The sequence below is a fragment of the Protopterus annectens genome, chromosome 7.part0, assembly GCF_019279795.1.
Source record: "Protopterus annectens isolate FY-2018-M chromosome 7.part0, PAN1.0, whole genome shotgun sequence".
Lineage (NCBI taxonomy): Eukaryota > Metazoa > Chordata > Ceratodontiformes > Protopteridae > Protopterus > Protopterus annectens.
Window position 1 is genome coordinate 608348822 of NC_056739.1, and position 16833 is coordinate 608365654.

Genomic DNA, 16833 nt, shown 5'->3' on the forward strand with positions numbered 1-16833 from the left:
TCATCCCACTGTTTGAAGCAGGCTTGTAGATCCATGTTTTTAGTGTGTACAAACTGAAGACATGCCATAGAACTAAGACCATACCATGGAGGAAGACCCAATAAACAATTCATAGTCACAGTACCTTATAGAGCTGACTGACAATCCAAAGGCATAATTATTTACTTATGCTATCTATGTATTTCCTTCTCTCAATGCCTTCATGCCGCTAAATGAACTCACTGTTTGTTTTCCTCAAAATATTACATATTTTGTATTCACTGAACCTACAGTAACTACAGCAGTACCTTTGTTTAACACAGTACTTAGTTGTTTAGCCTGATTCAGATGAAAGCCATGTCCCTGGATAGCAGAGTTTAATTCCCCCGTGTCTGATATAGTGCTGTTTGGGGAAGGACTAGAAGGACTATCCATTTCTCTGGGTAACATAGTTAAGTTTTCCTGGTGTCTGTTTCTATGTGCATATCTTGTGAGAGATTGCTTCATGTATTGTCACAGCAGACATTTTCCCTCCATTTATAACCTAGAGAGCAGCTGTACTCCATATTTGCTGGCAGTCTTCTCTCACTCTTGATTTAATCCTACCTAGAGTGCAGCTAGCGGGTGCGCTACAGAGGATACACCTCTCCATACTGACCAAAAAACAAGTCTTTGCACACTGCTTGTACCATCACCTAACTTACAAATACTTTTTGGCTTATCTCTTAGTCTAACACTCTGTCGTCATTGACCAGCTACCAGTTTGATGTGTTGAACCTAAAAGAATATGCATCACATAAGGGTGAGGGACAGGTGCTGGTGTCACAGTATGTAAAGGTCTTTATTTCAGGAAGATAATTCACTTGAAAGGAAGAAATTCTTTAAAAAAAAAGAAAAAAACTGAAGACAGGCCTAATTGCTATATTACCTTTCCCGAAGCTGACACAGAGTGAGATCTTTACATTTTCACGTTTGCTGGCAGGACTGATGCTGTTAATGTCCAAATTTAATATCAGGCTTATTTTATATTTGCCTGGACATCCAACAGGACATGACCAGGATGCACTTAAAGGCGTGGTTTCAGTTTCCATCTGGCACTAGAACTCACTGACGTCTGGTTTGAAAGGTAGCTGTGCAAGTAGCTGTGACACAGTGATAAATTTACTTTTCATTCCTTCATGTAGAAACTGCAGTAAGTGACCTCTTTTGTACATAAAATGAGTTTATCTGGTAGCATCTCTAAATAATATATGCTTTTTGCCCACACAGATGCTTCAGTAGTGGTGATGCGATTCAGTTGTTTGAAATCAACTCTTCAGAATCAGAAGGTAAGACAGAAGACATTTGGTGTAATTTGACAGATCTGTGTTATTTTGTTATGAAATGAAAACAGTCATTTAAATTCCTGTTAAGCAAAGTGGGTTATTCTATTGCTGTATGATATTCCTTGTTTAATGACATAGGCAACAAATCTCATTCAGTTTTCCTGGTCTTCTTGAAGATGCACATAAAATGCTTGTGTTTATTAATTATATAAAAATGATGATTCTGTTATGCTTGTAAGATATCTTAGATTATACAAGGACTGCTTATTTTTATTCAAACGTGAGCACACTGAGTGGACAGCCCAACCAGCATGCCTGCTGTAAGTTGAGCATGTACCAGTAGAAAAAAGTCAGCCACTGAATTACCATTGAGTGACCAGACATGCTATTTGGATATGCTGGGGGAGAGCAAAATACGAGAAAAATCAAGTATGTACTGCAAAACTGAATAAACAGTACCTGATTTTCCTTGTATTTCTCTACTGTCCCTCATCAAATCCTCACTTTTTAGACAATGATGCAGGTGTGGGAGTGCAAGTCCCATATGCATACACAGTACATCAGCCTTCAGAAGACATCATGGAAGAAGACTGAAGTGCCGTTACACAAAGTCATTATTTAAGAAAGGTAAGCAGTTTCTTTCTTAAAAGATGTCATTGTGTAAAAGCAATAATCCACTCCTGTTTGTGGGTATATCAGGATTTACTCATGGTTGGCTTGGTTTAATCACCCAAGCTTCACTCTCATAATCAAACCACATCAACTGTGGGTAAATTCTGATATAGATAGCTGAAAGAATCCAGTAAAACACAATACACGTTGGATAAAAGACTTTATAGAAATGCAAAGCTTTCAGGTAAAACCCTTTCTCAATACTGAATACATCCAAATAAAAAAGCAAGTGCTTATATACAAGCCCAAAAACACATGACCGCAGCCAAAGTCATGTGACAAACTTTACAAAATACATTGTATCAATACATAAAATACATATATAGAAATGTATAAATCCTATACTTTTACAAGGTTTCTCTTGCACAGGGTTAGCTGCAAAATCTCAGCAATACAGGTGTCTGTCTTTGGTGGCAAAGTCACGTCTCCCAGGCTGAATCTGAAAATGGTCCTCTGAGGTCAATGCTCTGCCCAAGTTAACAAAGAAAATAAATGTTTGCATGCATGCAAGTAATGGTAATGATGATCATGCAGTGATTTGTTTAATATAATTAGATTTGGTCGGTCATTACTTTTTAAGGTTAGCACTAGATAAACAGCTTATAAACAAGAAGGACGTGCAAACTGTAATTTTGTTTTTTAGATTGCTTTGCTTCTGTAAATGCAACAGCTGAACATGTGACTTTTACACATCACCTTTGTGTCTCTCCCTCCAGGGATCTGTGATGTCATTGACAGCATGCCTACAGAACGGCAGTAAGTATAAGATCATTTTGTTAGTGTCCAGGGTACTAGACTGTTGCAGTTTCTGAATACCAAAATGTCATACTTGTGATTAATGGACTTATTGTATAGATTCATGATAAATGTTGAAAACACCATAAGGCAGAATCCTGCATACAAAAGCAGAAAAATGCCAAACCACAAATCTTTCCACTCCTTAACTGAAACAGTGAAACTTAATGATGTCACCATAAAAAAGCTACTGCACAGTATTAGCAAAAAAAGTAATTATTTTGAGGCATCACGACTTTGCTTCTTAGATCCCCGAAATCTGAATGACCCCCCCCCCCCACCATCGTAGACAAAATCAAGGACACTACCACCTCAGCTGGATCTCCTCTCACAGACATATTTTTTGATTTCCCCAGAATTCCTGAACTACTACGTAGTCTTGTGGCCTTGTCTTCACAAAATTAATTGGCACAGTTACACCCTTGTTGGCATGCATATCCTTGAGCTTATCTAAACAATCCTGTATTGATTTGTGATTAACTGTGCAAAACTGGTAAAAGAAGCTTTTATTTGAATTTATATTTTATTTTTACTGTTGGTTGTTAGAAAGGGATAGTTTTTAGACAGGTAAACTCTAACCATCCCAAGGGGCCTAGTCAGCTATAAATTCACACAGATTGCAAAGAGGACAATCCAGAGATTATCTAGACAATCCTGTCTTGATTTGCGATTTATTGATCTTTACTGTTAAAAAGAGGTGCAACGCAAAGGTATTAAAAGCTTTTGTGTGACTTTCACAAGTTGTACAGTCAGAGCAACAACTTTACTGTACTTCTTTTAATATTTAGTTGTAAATTGTTTGTGTAATTTTTTAAATTTTATTTTAGAATTGTTTTATTCATTTACAGCTGAATATGGACTCCTTAAATGAGTATGCCGTTAAAGACTTACTAAAGCACACATTACAGTGTAATAAATGCTATTTATATTTTAAGCTAACATGATAATGCTGGGGATCTGTGTTCATCATGTCAAAAGTTGGATGATTTGCTTACCATTATTAGTGTTAAATCTAGACTTACTGGTGACGATTGCAGTTGTGCAATTGGCACAGCATAGAGAACTCGTGTTACATATATTAATGACAAGACTGATGAGGTAAATAACGTTAGGCAGAGAGCATTTAGGAAAGGAGGTGTCTATTGTCTGTAAAGATCACTCAGCCACTGTGAAACAAGGTAATGCCATTGATGACTTTGGAATACTGGATACAAGTGTTCAGCAATCTGAAGATTCAGAGCATATAGAAGGAAATAAAAATAGAAAGAAAAGAAGTTCACAATAAATAAGGAAGAAAAAGAAACTGATAAATAAAAAGCAAAGAGAATACATAGTAAAAAGGACACTGCTTTATGTAACACACAGATTACAGGAAATGATAACACTTTTCTGTCAGAAAACCCTCAATCTACAGAAAAAAGGCATACGCTTTCCAAATGACAAGGTAGAAAAAAAAGGCAAGGGGCAGGTAAAAAGGAATAAATCAAAACCGAACATGGAAGGACTGAAAAACATTACTGAAGCAAAAATAGGAGAATACAGACACTGACAACATGGCCCAAGCTGTGGATGTACAAAGCCAGCTGGATGAGAATTGTATGGTTGTAAACATAATTAACAGTGGGATTAATAATACTAATGGTGATGAAGGTTAGTACTTTGTAACAATTGGTAGAGCAGATATTACTGAATTAAAGTTGAAGGGTCTTCAGATCTGGTCACAAAAAATATTCTTGTAATTGGATATTCAATTATTAGAGGAAATGATACTTACATTTGCGAAGAAGCTAATGAACATTGAATAGTCATATGCTTACTAGGAGCAAAAATAGAGGATGTGAGGCAGGCCTTAGAACACCTTAATATAAAGAAGTATGGATCTGTTTTTATTCATGCCAGTACAAATTATCTCATCCAGAAGGACTGTGTGACTGTTAGTAGGGAACTTACAGCCCTCTTAGCTACTATAGATTGTGCATGTGTTAGGACATATTTTTCACAAATCACATATAGAAAGGAGAGTCAGGTTACTTTGAATGAAAAAATTTGGGGGGCAAATACCTCCATGAAAAAATATCCCATTTTACAAAATGGAAGTATGTAGAGCATCTGAGCCTAATTTTGGGCATATGTGTTCAGACAGGATGGCGTGCACTTGTCAAGATCAGGGAGGAAAATTTTTGCAGCAGATATTTTGCAATTCGACAAATACTAGGCACGATTTTTGCCAAGTCGAAAATGTAATAGTTTACAGGTAGCAACATTTGATGCATCTCTGATTATTGTTAATGCTAGGAGCATTAATATTAAAGTTTTTTAAATTGGAAAATGTGCTACTTTTTCACAAGATTGATGTTATTGTTTGTGAAGCATGATTAAAAAAACAATGACTGGAAACTGGTATAAATGTTTTTACTGTAACAGACATTCTAAAAAAACATTAGGTGGGGATTGTTAAGACAGGGATTAAAGATAGTTATGAGACTTTGATTATAACTTGGTCAGTGATAACACCAATACTTTAGTGTGTGTAACTGTGACAATAAAGACAACCCTGGAACATATAACAATTGTTGGAGTGTATAAACCACCAAAGCTAAGTGATGATGACCTACAGAAAGTCATACATTTCTTACAGAAAACACAGGAGGGAAGAATAATAGTTGCTGGTGGTGACTTAAATTTACCAGAAACAGATTGGAATGATATTGATTCATCAACATTAGTAAGGACATTTTTCACAATGTATGTTCAGGAACAACAGTTGCTTCAGACTGTAAAAAAAAAAACAGACCAGGGAAAGGAACATATTAGACATTGTTTGTGTTCCTAAATATATTAGTCTTACTTCATGCCAAGTTATACCACCTTTGCAGTGATCATGGGATTTATAAAGGTTAATGTGTTGCTAGATAAGTCTGCCAAACTGAAATCTAAACCAGTGCACAGAAGATTAATAACAGATTATATGGAAGCAAAACCGTCATGTAAAACTAATTGGAGTGATGCATTCAGTAGAAAAACTGCAGAAGGAATGTGGAAAGTTTTGAAAGAGAAATTGTTTGAATGCAAAAAATCAAAAAAATGTTTAACATCAGGCTCTAAGAACACAATGTCAGGAGGATGTATTTCCATAATAAGATACTTGATTAAGCTGAGAGAAAAAAAATGTAAGAAATGGAAAAGAAGTTAAACTACAACTTCGAAAACTGAAATAAACAAGCTGGTAGATCAAATTAAGCACAGTGTGAGACAAGATCAAGAAAAATTTGAAGAAAATTTATATAAAGATATTGCGTATAATAGGAAACCATTTTATAGATACATAAGATGTGGAAGGATTAAAGACATACACTGTGATAAACTGTGTGTAGATTCTAAAATTTATTCTCAGACACAACAGAATCTAGTTACATTTTAAAAATCTTTTGCAAAACAGTTTGACTCCCCAGAAGGGATGATAGGTTGTTCTAGTGACATCCAGGTAACCTCAGATACTGAAATCAAATTAGATTATATTGAAAAAAGAACTATGCAAACTAGATGCAACAAAGCACAGGGAGGAGATAGAATTAGTAATAACGATGTGAGAACACTTCAGCAAGAACTTACAGTACCATTATATCTATCATTTACTAGTTCATTTAAATATGGGGAGATTCCTGAAGGCTGGAAACTTGCCCTTATTAAGCCTGTCTTTAAGTTTACTTTCATGTAGTAGAAAAATAATGGAGAAGGTAATATTGGATAAATTATTGTCAGAACTGGAAAGGTTGGGACTTGAAACCATATATCAGCATGCATATGTTGAAAATAGATCTATTACCACCTGTGTCCTGATGTTCTGTAACAATATAATAACAGCTATGAATGCAAAATTGAGCTGTAATATAATTTATATAGATTTAACTTCAGCATTTGATAGGGTCAGACACAAAACACTGATCAATAAATTAAAACTAGATACTGATGTACTCTTGATAAGATGGACAGCTGCGTGGCCTACAAATAGGACTTGGCAAGTATCATACAGCAATTGGACAAGTGAAATTTTTGGTTACAGTCAGAGTGTTCCACAGGGCTCTGTCCTAGGGCCATACTTGTTTAGATTGTGTCTTTCAGATCTATCTTCCTTCATCTGAGGTGCTCTACAGTCTATAGAGATGACTTGAAATTGGGTAAACGGATTACATGTGTTACAGATAGGGCATATCTGCAAAAGAACTTGACTAAATTGGCCATTTGGGCAAGGGAGAATAATATGCTGATAAATACATCAAAAACTAAGCATATGAGATTTGAGAGACATAAATTGAAAGGCGAATATTTAATACAGCAAATCGTGATTGAAACTGTAGATTCATTTAAGGACCTGGTTATGTGGGGAGATACAGCTTTGAGTTTTTCTAATCATATCAACCAATTGATTAATAATAGTTATAGAACTATAGGTTGTATAAAAAGTTTTATAAAGTCTGGGAAATCAGAAATTATGAAGTCATTGTTTTGTTAGCTACATTAGACCCAAACTCGAGTATTGATTAACAATATGGAAACCTTATAAGAAAACATCATGATAAAACTGGAAAGAGTACAGCAGAAATATGCCAAGGACATCCATGAATGTGAAAATTTAAGTTATTATGAAAGACTAAAAAATCTGAACTTGTACAGTGTCTCTTATAGATATTTAAGAAGGGATTTTATTCTGGCATATAGGGCATTTATAGACTGCTATATCTGGGAATGTTTGGGTTATCAAAAAGTACTAGAGATTCATCAGACAACCTATGTAGAAGATTTTATAGGAATGAGAAGTGTACTAACTGGTTCTCTGACAGAAAAGCTGATGCATGGAACAGACTACCAAATTGCATTAAACCAAGTACTAGTTTAGATATTTTTAAGAACAGCCTGGACACTTATTATGGGAACAACTGTTTTTGTTATATTGGCAAGCTAGAAGGGCATTAATGCCTGTGCTTGAAATATTTGTATGCATGCTTATATGCATGCATATGACAAAGATGCACAATACTTTAGCAAGTCAACAGTGAATACCATGCATAGACAACTATTGTCTCAAATGAAAAGCCAGATGTACAATATTGCACTTAAATATTCACTGGTTGCCTATGCATATAGGAGAGGCAACCTTTGTGCAAACAGATGTGCTCAGTTGAGATTATCTTTTATCCAGCACATGGATTAGTGTGGGCTTAGTAAGGCTGGTTCAACATTTTATATCAACCATTTGTTATGCTGTCTCTGTATAGAAATTGACAGAAAATGACTTCTTTATTACTGGAGTAATTATCATATTTAGCAGTCATGAGAAAGAATATTTTAATGAACAGATAAACCTAAAGCAGTTCTGAAATGAAATATATGTACAAATAAATTAGCTGTTTCTGTATAAAAATTGTGAGAAGTTTACTACAAAAGTCCAAATATGATTCCCTCATTGTATTTGATACTGTTATTTGTCTGTATATCATTTCCTTCTCTGTATAGAATGTTATTTTCTGTAGGATGCTTCTGTTGTGCACTGCAATTTTGTAATGTGGGAGTAGTGCATTTACACATTAAATTGTTTACACTTGTATTTGTTGTTTTTTTAATGTGGTAGCACAAAATATGTTTACTTTTGTTGTAAAGGATAGGAGGCAGCTACATACTGAAAGTGAATGGAGCAGTTAGGAGTATCTTGTATCCGTCATGTACTTCTATAAGTAATTCAGTAGTCAGCACTTGTAATAGAAACTTACGAGAGTGGAGAAATAATGGCCCTGGTGAGAAAAAAAAAACAGGAGAAACAGAAACTGAAAACCAGGAAAGGGGGACATGCAAATCAATTTCCTACATAAAAACAGAGATTGAAAGCCAGGGAAGAGTGACATACAAACAAGTTGCTTATATAAATCTGACATGCAGAGAAGTTTCCTACAAACCACACACACATTTCTTCCACAAATCCGTTAATGTCGTTTTACTGTTGACATCTTGAAGCTGCTTTTTATAGTTGTGCAGACAGGTTTGTGTTTGTCACCGGTAGCATGTTGTAAGAATAGTTGAACAGAATGTGCACCTGATAAGGTTGACATTGAAACACACTGTGCTGTTCTCAGGCATTACTTCATTTTTACTTCCCATATTATTTTTGCATTTTGTGAGTGTCATAATTTAACAGTTGTACTGTGTTGATTTGCAAATGCAGCAATATAATAAATATGATTTTTCTCCCAAATTTCTGATGTGATGGTAAAAAAAGCTGTTTATTTTGTTGAGATAATCCATTAACCACTATTGGTAAAATAAATATACTTACCGTTGAACATCATGTATCATCTATTTTTTCCACTGCTGAAGATCAGGGTTGGTATGGATTTTCCTTGCATATTGTATATTGATAAATTAATGTGTATCTAAAGGTTTGTATCCTAGTACCTTTGGTCAGTATGATGTAGAGCACGAGGTATATTGCTGCAAAAAAATCATAAACATGATTTTGGAATAAGCAAGTGGATGTGAGTCCTTCACTAAGATATTTTTCAGTCAGACATTCTTAGGTAGAGCTCCGCATACCTAATTGTTCTTTTTAGCCACCTGAATTAAACAGTCAATCTGCTTTAACTTCAGGTCTGTCAGTCATTTGTGGGTCTAGACTGAGTTTCTACAGCACAGTAAGGTATGTCTTTTAAGGTGTTGCATCTTAGAAGTAAGTGACTTTACTGTTATATGATTAGATATTGCTAATACCATCTCCTTTGAAAGTTATTGACCAGTACTGTTGCTGTCAAAAGATCCCCCCTTTCACTTGCTGCATTTATTTTGATAAGGTGGGATCATTATATAGATTCTTGCTCCCCAGTGCTCCATTTAATAAGAGAACATTAGCCAGGAGAGCATGAACCTTTCTACCTTTTGTTGAACATAAAAATTATAACAAAGTTCCTATTCTACTTTAACACCTGTTAAATCTTCTGGTTAGAAAATCTAATACAGGGGAAAAACTCAACAGCCTTCCTAAATTAAACAAAATGTGAAATTATGGAATTTTTGGAACCCAGACAAGAGCAGGCTTTGGTACCCTGGGCTTTCTGTATTAAGTGAGGCCTGTCCTTTTTAGTCCCTGGAGTTCAGTGTTATTCAGTTTCATTTGAAAGTGAATCCTGCTGTATCATCTCTATTGTCCCTAGTCTGTCTACCACTTAGATTTTTAATCATCAGGTGGCAGGAGAAGAAGTAAATCAGGGCTCACTACATTAGAGTCATTGACAAAATTTAAGTTGTTTTCTGCATTTCTTTTGAGTTTTAAAGTTGCTTTTCAAATTGCTGTTAAGGGCTGCTGTTCTGCATTGAAGTACATTGTATCTAGTGTTTTGTTAGTTAGTTCCAGGCATCTGTTTGTGTTTCCGTAACACTTGGACCCCAAACCAGTCTTTTTACATTAAGAGAGATATAGTTTACACTTTTGTGGCAGCAAATGGCTGATTTCACCTATCTGTGCTGGTAGAAAGCTCATTGTGTGCTTACCATCTGATTGGCCTTAGGGCATAGTTAGTGTAAAACTTGCTTTTTTTCTGAGTATATATAAGCCTCATGTTTGCACAAAGCTGCTCTTCTCTCAGAGGCGGTTGGTGGTGTCTTGTATATATGCAATCGCCAGAAGTTGAAATTCCCCTATAAAACCACCTCAGAACTTTACTTCAAGTCCCACATTACTTGCTGGGCAACTAGTTTGCCACAGTGAAGAACACTTATGCACTTAGTTAGGACTACTTAGGTCTACATTACCTTATCTTAGTACCCACGACTGTTTCTGCTCAGAGAGCATCTGGTTTGGGGGCAGGGCAGCATCGCTGCTAAGTTAGAAGCAGATTACACTAAGTAAGTACCCACCCCTCATCCAGTTACAAATACCCTCCACTCCTGTCCCTTACAGAATACAGTAGGGTCTGCAACCATGAATGGGTACTTTGCTGCCATCTCTGTATCTTGCTTGGTGGACACGGACATCTTGCGGTAAGGTAGAAGTTGCCTCATGTACACTGACATCCACTTAATTCCAGAACAGACAAACACAGTATATGAGAGATGTAGTTACACATTGCATCTGGAGTCTAGGCTCCCACATACAGACACAAAAGGCAACAAACAGGTTGTCTGCGACTCACACACACAAGATTCACTGCACCCGCAAAAGTCTACACACATAGACCCACATATGCAGAAGTGCACACATGCGACTTAACCTAAACCTCAAAGGCCTCTCAAGCACAATTCTGAGAAACTCTGCGTGCACACAAACAAGACAGTTAAGATCATAACACATAAAGCCACATCTCAGTGTTTTTCATCTACCAAACCCAAAAGGCAAAACACTCTAGAACCCAACATTCTGGTCATAGGTGACTCCATTGTGAGACACACTGATGTCCCCCTTACCAGGCTGGATAAGGAGAAGGTTACAGTTAGCTGTCTGTCAGGGGCCAGGATCCATCAGATCATGCAAGCAGTCAGATCACTTACCCCTAAGTAGAAGTATGAATCAGTCATAGTCCATGTGGCCATGAATGACCTGAGATGTACCTCCTTGGATTATATGAAGAGAGAGTCCTGACTTGAGCTCTAAGAATACATGTCACAATCAGGTAGGAGCCTAACACTGAGCAGTATTCTGCAGTCTCCAAGGATGATGCTACAATACCAACAGAAAATGCTTGACTTTAACAGTTAAACTAGCTATTGGTGTCATTCCAAACGGGTCCAATACTTAGCATGGGAGGACATGTATGACATGCCACACTGCTTTGCTAGGGATGGTCTTCATTTGTCACCTCTAGACTTTTGGATATTGGCCAAAACATTATCTACACCTATGGTGCCTTTTTTAGGCATTGCCAAACAGACAAACCTTCAAGGATATCAAAAGCTACTCAGGACAAGCTCAATGCTAGGAGTTTTAACAAAAAACTGCACTCCTACAAGCTGTCCTCACCCTGGAACATGGTTCAAAGCCATGGAAAGCACTCTGAAATTGAATGGCTGTAACACTTTTCCTACGTTCCAATCACTTACTGAACATGAAAAAGTAAAAGTTGGAGGTTTATATATCTACATAGAGGATAAGCACACATCAAGGCTGGTCAATCAATAAGACATGCTTGAGCTATTCCATGCCCAACTATGAGAAAAATTGATTGCCATATTCTTGCTAGCTGCAGGCCCCCCACCATGAACTAGGAAACCCACATATCATACATGAAGTTACTTGAATCACCATCCAGCCCAATACCATACTCATGGGTGATTTTAACTACCCTTCATTAACTAGGAGGTATACAAAACCACTAACATGCAGGCCCAAAGATTTCTCGATTTGTAAACTCAAAGTCCTGGAGCAGCGGGTCTGCACTCCCACTAGGGAAACAAATATTTTAAATCTTGTTCTCACAAATATGGACGAGTGCTGTACCCCCCTCCGTGTGATGTTCTCAGTGGTAAGATCAGAACACAGAGTGGTGTCCCTGGAAATAAAGGTAAAACTAGACCCTCCAACTAACCCCCAGAAATGTAAGAACTTTTCTAAGGCAGAATACCTCCTATGAAGTGACAGCATAGCTAGATTTCAAGCTCCCCCAAAATCCGGAAAACACAGAAGCCTATGCAAAGGCATACACAAAAGCCCTGTATGACTGTATAAACTACTGCATAGAAATGGTAGTGTCAGACCGAAATAATCCCAGATCAAACCATAAAAAAACAAGCAACCTTGGTGGACCCCTGGTATTAATAGGTTGTACAACAAAAGAAAGAAAATCCTGTTGAGAAGTAAGAGGGAATGTGCACAACAGAGCAGTAACTCCCTCATTAGTATAAACAAGTGAATCAGGGAACTAGACAGGTCTCTGAAGCAGACTTTGAGGTAAAAATAGCTTCCATAGCTAAGGATAACTATAATGCATTTTTCAGTTGTGTCTGCAATCTTAAAGACAACACCCAACAATGTGCTTCACCTATACTCAGCCAGAAGATGTAGCAAATCTGCTAGCCAATAAATTCAGCTCAGATTTTTCCTCCCCTTCACCACCAGTCCTCCCCCAAGAAATGCCCTCCACTACTCCTCCGCCAGTTATCACTAAGTTGCAGTTAGCCACTGCACTCTCTACAGCTTAAAACACAGCTTCAGTGGGTCCCGATGAAATACCATGTTGCCTCTTAAATAGCATCAATCAGGACCTATCAGGACAATTAGGATCTTTAATTAACCACAACCTCCGCACTGGCTTTGTCCAGATAGAGTGGGGAACAGCAACAGTCATCTTTCTGAATAAGGGAGGACCATCAGCTGAACCAGGAAATTACAGACTCCTAAGCTTAACCAGTCTTATTTGTAAGGCCGTGGAAAGAATAATCATGGACCTGATAAATAATGAAATAGGAAAACTCCAAACACTGGACCTGACCCAGTTCTGCTTTGTCAAGCGCAGGTCATGCCTACTGAATCTTTTGCACCTCTTTGAGAAAATCACTAAGGCCATGGATGAGGACAAAGCAGTGCATACTGTCTACCTCGACCTGGCCAAGGCATTTGACACTATTCCTCACTCAGCTATTATAAGTATACTCACAAAACTGGATATAAATCCCTGTGTCACCAGATGAACAACAAATTGACTCACAGCCAGGACACGTGGTTAAAGTGGGTGAATCCAGATCCAGCAAGAGGTCATTTACTAGTGGAGTGCCACAGGGCTCAGTGTTTGGACCAGTCCTGTTCATAGTATACTTCTCGGATGCCAAGTTAGTGTAGAAGGCCTCTGGATGACAAAGTTTGTGACAACTGCAGGCTGGGGGCAATCACTGAATATCCCAACAATGTAGGTATCTTTCAAGACGGTCTAAATCAGCCAAATGATTGGTGTCAGAGCCATGGCCTGAAACTAAATGTGAAGAAATGCATTATTGTATCCTTTGGAAAGTCAGATACCCATGCTAACTACAACATTGACAGAACATTCCTAAGGGTAAGCACAGATGTGAAAGATCTAGGTACACAGATAGATAGTAGCCTAAACTTTGACCATCATATGTCGACAGTGATGGAGTCCTTCTGTGGTATCCAGATTCAGGGAATCTATAGTCCGACTGCACTCAGTGCTCATTAGACCAAACATTTAGTACAATGTGCCATTTTCTGTGTATTTGACTAGGCACTTATAATAGCTGGAGTGACGGCAGGCAGAGGTTCCTCACAAAGAGCATACAAGGTGTTAACAACATGTCCTATGCAGATAAATTAAAAGCCCTATTCCTTTACTCTGTCTTCTACCAACTATTAAGGGGTGATCTATGCCTGACCTGTAAGACACGCACAAATCCAGCCCTATTGGAGCTGCTACATATCTGCAAGACAAGCAACATGAGGGTCATCCATTCTAGGGATCTTAACCTAGTCAGTAGCTCAAACAAACACACTGAAGAGATGAATATGTGTCTCAGAGATTGCCCCTTCTTTGTTCTTGTTTCTTCTTCATGTTAAGCAGAGGCCTTCTCTGGCCATCTTCAAGAGCAGTTTGGAATGGTGAATGGGAATCACAAATTCACAGCTGGGGTAGTGCCTGTGTCCTTTATGGACAGGAGCAATCTGTAAACTACTCAAGGCATGATACAAACCCATGCCATCCTCTTGCCTCTAGGGGCCATATACTGGGTAAAATCTGGTTATATTGGCAAGACTTGTAAAGGCTCTTGAGCCATTAGCCTAGTAATCTGCTATGAAACTATGAGTATGAGATTGCGCAAAAAAAGCTATTTCAAAAAATGGTACAGTTATACAAAAGAGCATGCAGGGAAAACCTGAGATCTTCTGCTATACTAGAGAGACTGGAAGGAACAGATTGTATTCATTTTATTAAAGCACAAATAAGCAACTGGACTGGTATTCCACAGCAAGATTTGTTAACTTTAAAGAGCACATCATGTGAATGTTCCAAGCCTGGTCATCAGAAAGCAACCAAACCCTGTATTAGTAAAGATGCAATAATACCAGCAGAAAGAGTTGATCCTGACAAGACTGTGACAAAAGGGCAATGTACTAAAAATTAGAGACAGCAGAATGTTTGTGGAAAATGATTACTTACTGTACACCAGCAGAAGAGAAGCAAATTTATCTCAGCAATCAGGGAATGTTGAGAGGCAGGTGTGAGATTCAAACTGCTATATCCAGCTGTCTTCAGAATATTTTTTTCCTGGTGGAGCAAAGTCATTTTTTTGTTTATGCAGAACAGGCTAAGGAGGAAATACAAAAGTTCTTCCAACAAAAAGTGAGCCATTAAATAGAAGGGGACTGCTTCTCATTCTTCTGATAATAAAGCTCATAGAGAGACTTTGCTAATGAAACCTTTTCCAATACTCAAAGTAAACTGCTTGATATAAAAAAAGCACAAAAGTTGACTAGAAGACTAGTAGTACTTTGGAGTTGAACTAGTCTGAGGTTGGAAGACGAAGATGAACAGAAAGACCAGCAACACTGGAATTTGTGAATACATGTGAGACTATAAAGTGTCAGTCACATTTGTGAAGTATGGCATTACAAGAAAAAGTGGCTGATGATTGGACTTTGTTAGAGTTGTGGAGGGACTGAAAAGGCATATACCCAACTTCCTGCCATTAATGTTTGGAATTATCCTAAAAGGGAAATGGGGGGAAAGTAACTGTAAGTAAAACAATTTTGTTCTTAATATTTGTATAAAACATTTCATGATATAACTTGCATGTTATATAGTAAAACATTTTCAGTGATTGTTGTATGTGATAAAGATATTAAAGTTAACATTATTATTTTTTTCTTTTTCAATTTTAAGAAATGTAGGCATTACAATTTTAAAAAGTAGAAAGGCTGCACAAAAACACGTTTTAAGTTAATATGCTGTAATCTTGGACTGTTGGGGTGCAGCATGAGGTATAAAAGTGCGCTGATTATAATATATATTTTGAATTGAGATGTTTTCTCTTACTTTTGCATAGGTGCATGTTTGGATAAATGCCCTTGGCTTAATCTAGTAACATGTATTTTTGTGTAAGCATGTGCATTTAAAAAAGAAAACATGGTGAATGTAATGAAAAGTTTTCCATTAGCAAATAAATGTTCAGTGTGTGTTGAGACTTCTGTAGCTGAGTACTGCTGTACATTCTGTTCTTATGTTTACATGGAGATAAGCTTGACTACAGGTATAGGCAGTAAATCTGAAGAGTTCTCAGCATTGTTTGCTGAGGGAATCATAAAATTAAAAGGTACAAAGGCAAGCAGCTTAGTAAGAACATTTGAAATTATTGGAAGTGAGTAAGAAACAGCAGTTATCTAAATACTTCAGTGCATTTATTAGAACAGTGTATAATTTAGTTTTATTTAAAGATAGCCAGCACACTTTTTCTTAAGACTAAAAGTTAATGTTTTCTGAAAGCATGAAAGCTGTTTTTCATATCTGGGAAGGGAATAAAGATAAACAAGAACAAACAACAATTGGTCTAAGTAGGAGCATAGGCTATAACATGTCTTAGCATGGATAACCTTAATTTTAGGATATGTAATGCCTGTGGGTGAACTGCCAGTTTGAGACAATTGTTCCTATCAGGAGGGTTAAGCTTGATTACCTAAAGATGGCTATATAGTTTTATTTTATGTTTATAGGTTATGGTGTGTGTGTTTTTGAGGGTTTTCAGTTAAAGAGAAAGTCTTGTAAAATGTGCCAAAGGTTCAAATGGTGATGACAAGAAACTGTATAATAGATCAACCTGCCAACATTAGTGAGTACATGTAACACAAAAACTGGAAACATGTTTTAAAAAGCTATCTTATGTAACAGGTGAAAATGATAACTTCTTATAATGGCTACAATATCCATATTATTTTGAAACATGAATTGCCTCACTGGTAGAGACAAAAAGGTAAGAGTATTGAATTATGTTAAGAAATGCTGAGTGCAAGTAGGAGTGCTACAGAAGGTAAATTTGGAAAGAAGTGGGTATGTGAAATTTGATAAACAAAGGATTTCAG

The 16833-nt window shown here is 37.0% G+C and overlaps 1 protein-coding gene across 1 annotated transcript in view; it reads left to right on the top strand.

Moving 5' to 3' along the window:
* Positions 1-16833, top strand: part of LOC122806067 (GRIP and coiled-coil domain-containing protein 2-like) — a 1105805-nt gene that overhangs the window by 910298 nt on the left and 178674 nt on the right. Inside the window, exons 19-20 of the mRNA XM_044076306.1 lie at positions 1249-1307; positions 2693-2732. Of these exons, the coding sequence (XP_043932241.1) occupies positions 1249-1307; positions 2693-2732 (99 nt within the window). The remainder of the gene's footprint in view (positions 1-1248; positions 1308-2692; positions 2733-16833) is intronic.